Source organism: Rhagoletis pomonella, unplaced genomic scaffold (assembly GCF_013731165.1).
Source record: "Rhagoletis pomonella isolate Grant_MI unplaced genomic scaffold, Rhpom_1.0 Rhpom_scaffold_00004, whole genome shotgun sequence".
NCBI lineage: Eukaryota > Metazoa > Arthropoda > Insecta > Diptera > Tephritidae > Rhagoletis > Rhagoletis pomonella.
The window spans coordinates 70885798-70893032 of record NW_023458558.1 but is presented as its reverse complement, the minus strand read 5'-3'; the positions used below and the strand labels follow the sequence as shown (position 1 = coordinate 70893032).

Here is a 7235-nt window from a genome sequence, read left to right as displayed (position 1 = left end):
CCAACCAAAGCGTAGGCGCGGACTGGAACCTAGGCCGTTCCAGCCGCTCGAGCAGTGCGGCTTAGAAAGTTGTGCTTTCAGACCGCACCTTGAACATGAAATCTAACAATTAAAGCGCATGCGCGGACTGGAACCTAGGGCGTTCCAGCCGCTCAGGTGGCAATCTCGACAATTTTTGAAATCGATAAATATGCGCGGACTGGAACCTAGGGCGTTCCAGCCGCCCAAGTGGCAACCTCGAAAAAATTTTGCAATCGAAAATAGGCGCGGACTGGAACCTAGGGCGTTCCAGCCGCAAATAAAGTGCAGTTTCGAATTTCGTCCACACGGGGCGTTGGTGCGGATTGGAACCTAGACCATTCAAACCGCAAAGGCAATATACATACGTATGCGGGCTTGAAACTCGTCGCATAAGGCATTTTAAGGTTTTTGCTCTTACTGTCTATAAAGGCGAAAATAATAAGTTGTATCTAAGAGATAAATGAATAAATAGTTAAAAAAGGGTAATTATCCTTAAACATGACGTGGCAAAGCCTACTAGGCGTAGCCCAGGACTGAGTACAACCGACTGGAACGAACGTGCGAGCCTAGTGCTCAACCGCCTCCCGACGAAATACTTGACGGTGGTACCGGGGGGTTCGGTACTCGGACAGTAGGAGGTTTAGTTCGGGTTAAAGTCCCACACTGACGGGTATAGGCTATCGATGCTTCCTCCTCGTAAAAAAAAAAAAAAAAAAAAAAAACATATATGCATGAGGTCATTTGGTTATGCGTACAACTATGGTCACAGATTTAGCACCAAAATTCTAAGTTATATGTTTTTACAACATATGTTTATTTATTTATGTTTACTAATTTTCTTTTAAAATATAATTCAATCTACAACAGAAACAGCATAAAAGTAATCAAACTTTTTTAGTGTAATAAAGTACAAGTCTCAAATATCTAAAGAATACCATTTATTTTTGTGAAAGCCAATCAAAGCAGACATCTGCGCCGAATAATGCTTTGACGGCGTTAGAAAAACCTTACAAACATATCACGCAAAAAATATGTACTAATAAAATCTTTATTCGAGAAATTTTTATGGGCAGCCAGAAAAATATATGTTTTAATTTCAATATCAAAGTTTTAAACCAAACAAAAATCCCCATAAAATCCCCACATCCCCAAACGAAAAAATCTATCCCCAAATGGTTTCATAAATCCCCAAAATGGGGCAAAATCCCCACATCTGGCAACTCTGGCCTTGGGACCTATACAAGGGGAGTAGGGACACGAATTTCAATACGATACGATACCATATCGATACTTTTGGCATTCGATACCGATATTTTCTACTCGATAGTTTTAAAACGATATTTTTTGGAATCGAGTACCAGAACCCTAGTATCGTATCGAATGTCATAAACTCACATTCTAACACTGAGGGAAAAAAATTTTAGAACTAAAAAAAACTTGCTAAATTGAAAAAAATACGCATATGAAAGAGCACCAACCCAACTTTATATACGTTATAAAATATGGGGTTGTGAAGTGCACAGATACTTTTTCGTAATTAAGAAGAGAAAAAATTAATTTTATGTTCCGTCTGATGGGAATTGAACCCGGACCCTCTTGGCCGCAACTACCCTGCAAAAATCGTTGGATCATGTATTCTATTTGTGGTAAATTGGAGTACTTACAAAAGTGTTCCTCTGTCATGCTGTAGCGGACCAACTGGTGTCTCTGCGCTAGCTCATTGTTTGTTATCCGATCACTGCTCGTGTTTTAACGAAACGTGATTGAAGTTGAGCATTTGAAAGCACATTTGCATGTCTGGCTGTAGCTGAACGTGTAGAGATGCTCGCTGTTAGTTCTTAGCTCCCAGCATGTTCGGGTTCGAATGCCGTCAGAGGCAACATGTAATTTTTAATTTTTGTCTTGGTTTTTATTAATTTCGAAAAAGTATTTGAGAAGTGAAGAACAAAAGCGTGTACAAACGAAAAAATATAGCAACAATGCCATTGTTAATATGTTGGAGTAGTTTTGTGCTACTCTGATGTAATGCGGGGATGGAGTATATGGTCCTGCCCTAGGACATCGCAATGTTAATTGGACCATATTTTTTATATGAATTGTGGTTAATTTTGGAGTACTCCTTGGTCCTTAGGGAGTACTTTTTACACGCATGCATGGAGTAGTCGCGATTTTTGCAGGGTAATTGTATCAAGCGTCTTTGCACACTCAGCTACAGCCATACATGTAAAGGTATTATGTCATACCATGTATGTGTGTATGTGTTGTCACCGCTGTGCATGCTTCCCTGCAAGGAAAGCTACTAGTTTTGAACTAGAATTCTACCAGTTTGCGTTTCAGCCCAACTAGTTCACGTTCTATCCCTTTTCAATGCTAGCGACTGGTATTTTTAACATTGCGATGTCCTACGAGATGTCAATTGTCAGGCTATGCATCAGCATCTACTAGTAGAAATACTAGTAGCATCATACCAGTTGATGATATAGTCTGCCAATTCATCCTCTATGAAAAGCATTAGTATGCCTTTTTGCTCGCGGCACTCCAACAGTCGCAATGGCCGATGAGCAAAGCACTCGCGTGGTATACCTGAGGTACCAGGTTCAAGCCCTGGTGCAGGGAACAATTTTTTTTTATAATATTTCTTTTATTTATATTTTGTATTTAGGGGTTTTTTTGTTATTCTTACATTTAATAAAAAAAAATATTTTTTTTAATCCATTTTTTATGGCACAAGTATTTCTTCCCATATATTTGCTTCTTTTTTTTGTAATGCAACTAGATTTTTAAATTTGTTATTTATATTTAAATTGAAATAATTATTCCTACTTGCATTGATCTAACTTTAAAAATCTTAACCACCTCCAAGCGGCCTCGAACCTGCGATCCTAGAACCAGAACCAGTAGTCTTCACGTGACGCCACAGCCGACATTTGTAAGAAAAGCAATTAATTGCGTTTTATTTTAGGCTTTGGCAATTCAAAGGCAGATGTCGCTGAACGCTTAAGTTCTTCGAAAATGTCGAACTGGTAGGCACATACTAGTTTATGAACTAGTATTTTTTCTAACTGGTTTGGGTTTTCACTGCAGGGGGGTTTCAGCCCAACTATTTCACGTTGTATCCTTTTTCAGTGTTAGCGACTGGTATTTTTAACATGGCGGTGTCATAGGAGATGTCAATTGTCCGCTCCTGCATCAGCACGCTAGCAGTAGAAATACTAGTAGATCATACCAGTTGACGGGATCGACCGCCTATTCATCCCCCGTGAAAAGTATAAGTATGTCATTTTGCTCGCGGCGCTGTAACAGTGACAATGGTCGACAAAGTAAAGCTTTGGCACGTCAAATCAAGAGATCCGAGTTCGAAACTCAGTGAGCGAATCTTTTTTTTATTTTATTTTTTTATTTATATCTCTTGTTGTAATTTTTAAATTGATTGTTTTAAAAAGAACAAAAAATTATTTCTTTTCATTTTTTTATGGTATTTGAGTATTTAGGTTTTTTTCCAAATGAATTTAAATTTATGTACAATTTTTATTTGATATTTGAATTGCAATAATTATTTAAATTAATTAACTTACTTTACTTTAACAATCTCCACGCGCACACGAACCTGAGATCTCAGAACCAGAATCGGTAGTCTTCACTTGACGCCATAGCCGACATTTGTGATGAAAGCAATTTACCGCATTTTAGTTTAGGTTATGGCTATTCAAAGACAGATGCCGCTGATCGCTTAAGTTTGTGGCCACACTCTCACTTTTCTAAGGAAGCGGCAACACTTTTTGGCAATTGACAGATTTTCAAACCAACGAACGGCGCGTGAAGCAGAGTATAGATTTTTCTGAGCGCTTTGGTACATACGCTAGTTATTTAAGTTGTTCTTAGTTTTTAATAAACATAATTAAACGTGATCCAGTAGCACCGAATTATTGACATTCGCTACATTGGTGACCCCGAGTTAAAAATGGAGAAGGATAATATCGAGACGCAAAACTTGACCACCGATCGCTCACAATCGACGATACCATCTTCGAGTGTTTCGGACTTCGCTTCAGCTATCAACGACTGCGACGGTTCCCTCTTAGCAACTCGTGCAGTAAAATTACCACCCTTCTGGAAGGACAATTGTGCGTTGTGGTTCGTGCAAGTGGAGGCTGCGCTCGAAATAGCACAAATACGAAGCGACATATCGCAGTATCGATACGTGCAGGTGCATCTGGACGAGACTACTCTACCGTTCGTCGCAGACATAATTACATCGCCACCCGTTGACGGTAAGTTCTTAGCGCTGAAGACGCGATTACTCCATACTTTTGAAGAGAGTGGGGACAGCAAACTACGACGTTTGCTACACAATACCGAGTTCACTGATGGGAAGCCATCTCACTACCTCCTCCGGCTCAAAAGTTTGGCCGCTGGTATGGTGACCGAAAACATCCTGCGTACGATCTTTCTTGAACAAATGCCGCAGAACGTTCGCAGTATTTTGGCCGTTAACGACACTAGCGGCCTGGATCACCTCGCCGTGCAGGCAGACAAAATTTTTGAGGTGCAAAATAGCATAATGTTTGTTTTCGCAAAAACCGTCAACGATGCCATAACAGGCACCGAATCTCCAAAAACGTCTGCATTCGTTATGGACGAATTATCTGCTCAGCTACAAGCGCTTACCGCGGCAGTTAATAAAACCAATAATGATAGGGCAAAGGAGGTTACGAAAGACGCCTGCTATTATCACACACGGTTCGGCGCACAAGCAAAGAAGTGCCCACAGCCTTGCAGTTTCCGAAAAAACACGAATTTAAACTAACACGGCCGTCAGTCATCCTCATAGGCACCGCTGACGGTCCGTTCAATTCGCGCCTACAAATCACCGATTCAAAAAATCGACTCAAATTTCTCGTCGACACTGGCGCCGACATATCAGTGTTACCCAGGGGAGTCCTCAATAACATTCGAACAGATTTCAAAAAAACTGAATTTACTCTCATTGCAGCTAATGGCTCAAAGATACGTACTTACGGTTCACAGCAACTATCGCTCGACATCGGCCTCGGCCGAACATTTAACTGGCAGTTCACAGTCGCAGACGTTGCCCACCCTATACTGGGTGCCGACTTTATCAAACACAATAACTTGCTCGTTGACCTTCGCAATCGCAGACTTCTTGATTTGGACTCAACAGTCAAAACTTCGCGGTCTTCATGTTCACCCGTAAACTGTAACCAGCAACCTGTCACATCGATGCCTGAGACCAAAGTCCTAACACCACATCCATCCGGAGCATCCGCACGGGTTACATCCATCATCTGCAGTAACCCGGTGAAGCGACTTCTACAGGAATTCGAGGTCGTCACGAAACCGACTGATCAACGCACACCTAAACATAGTGTTCAGCACTACATAACTACGCGAGGAACGCCCGTCGCAGAGAGAGCCCGTCGCCTCGCAGGTGAAAAACTGGCAGCGGCCAAGAATGAATTTGATACCATGTTAAAACAAGGTATCTGCGTTCCGTCTAAGAGCGAATGGGCCAGGCCTTTACACCTTGTTCAAAAAAAAGATGGAACATGGCGCGCCTATGGGGACTATCGCAGGCTTAATCGAGTTACAGTACCGGACCGATACCCCATTCCGCACCTCCGCGACTTCACGTATCTGTTGCATGAATGCAGCGTGTTCACAACGCTGGATCTTACTCGAGTGTACCATCAGATTCCTGTAGCACTTGAAGATCGACCGAAAACAGCCGTAATAACACCGTTTGGCTTATTCGAGTTTAAGGTAATGACTTTCGGACTGTGAAACGCCGCACAGTCATTTCAACGGTTGATGGATTCCATACTTCGGGATTTGGATTTCTGCCACGTCTACATCGATGACATATTGATAGCATCCAAATCCCTCGAAGAGCATAAAAAACACCTGCGCATAGTATTTGAGCGTCTTAAACAACACGGCCTTTCGATCAACGTCAACAAATGTATGTTTGCCCAACAGGAGGTGATATATCTCGGCCATACGATCGATAGAAACGGACACAGACCCACCACTGAGCGCAATGAGGCAATGCGTGAATACCCGAAACCGCAAACAATCGCCGATCTTCGCCGTTTCTTGGGCTCATGGAATTTTTGCAGACTAAACATGCCCCGTGCCGCAGAAATTCACGCTCCGTTAATCGCACTCACCGCGGGAGCAATTAAAAATGGCAAACGCCTCATTGTATGGAATAAGGTAATGTCAAAAGCCTTCGAAGAGTGTAAAAAAGCACTCGTAGACGCTGTCCAGCTGGCATACCCCGTGGCAGACGTTACTCTAACACTTCGCTGCGATGCCTTGAATCAGTCAGTAGGGGCAGCGCTTAACCAAACTGTGAATGGCGTGATACAACCATTAGGGTTCTACACGGCTAAGCTCAGTAAACCAGAGCGTAACTATAGCGCCTACGATCGCGAGCTGTTAGCGATTTTCAAAGGCATACGATTCTTTAAACATTTACTCGAGGGCCGTAATGTCACAGTTCTCACCGACCACCGCCCACTTTCGTTCGCCTTGGAGCAAAACTCCGACAAGGCTTCGCCTCGGCAACAACGTCAACTTCAATATATCAGCCAGTTTACCAACACGATCATACATACACCGGGTCAAGAAAATATAGTGGCGATGCACTGTCGAGGATCAACACGATAAATCTGCCCGTAACTGTTTCAGCTAAGAGATTGAACCAGAACGACGAGAAGACCAGGAACTACATCAAACTTTGCGTTCAAACTCGACGTCCTTGCAACTACAAAAACTCAAAATCGACGACTCGGACGCAGAGATATTTTGTGACATATCAACGGGTAAGGTAAGACCATACTTACCTCACTACGACGAAAGCTGTTCGATCAGACGCATAACATCTCACACCCCAATGGACGTGCAACACAAAAGCTCATAAGCCAACAATACGCATGGCCGCTCATGAACCACGATACCTTGCGCTGGGTTCGTAGCTGCCTGCCGTGCCAAAGAAGCAAGGTTCACCGACATGTTAAAAACATACCGCAACACATAGAAATGCCAAGAGAACGTTTCAAGCACGTCCACGTCGATATTATCGTCATGCCACTTTGTGACGAACAGGTGCTGCCTGAAGATAATTGATCGCTACACTCACTGGCCTGAAGCGGTACCTCTCAAGGTTATTTACACCGACACAGTGGTTAAAG

The 7235-nt window shown here is 42.6% G+C and overlaps 1 protein-coding gene across 1 annotated transcript; it reads left to right on the top strand.

Moving 5' to 3' along the window:
• Positions 1–3982: 3982 nt before the first annotated feature.
• Positions 3983–4828, top strand: LOC118738314. The gene has a single exon (XM_036469237.1). The coding sequence runs from the start codon at positions 3983–3985 to the stop codon at positions 4826–4828; it is 846 nt and encodes a 281-aa protein (XP_036325130.1).
• The last annotated feature ends 2407 nt before the right edge of the window (positions 4829–7235 follow it).

Excerpts from the sequence above, each read along its gene's own strand:
- LOC118738314 (XM_036469237.1), top strand. The coding sequence starts at position 3,983 with ATGGAGAAGGATAATATCGAGACGCAAAACTTGACCACCGATCGCTCA.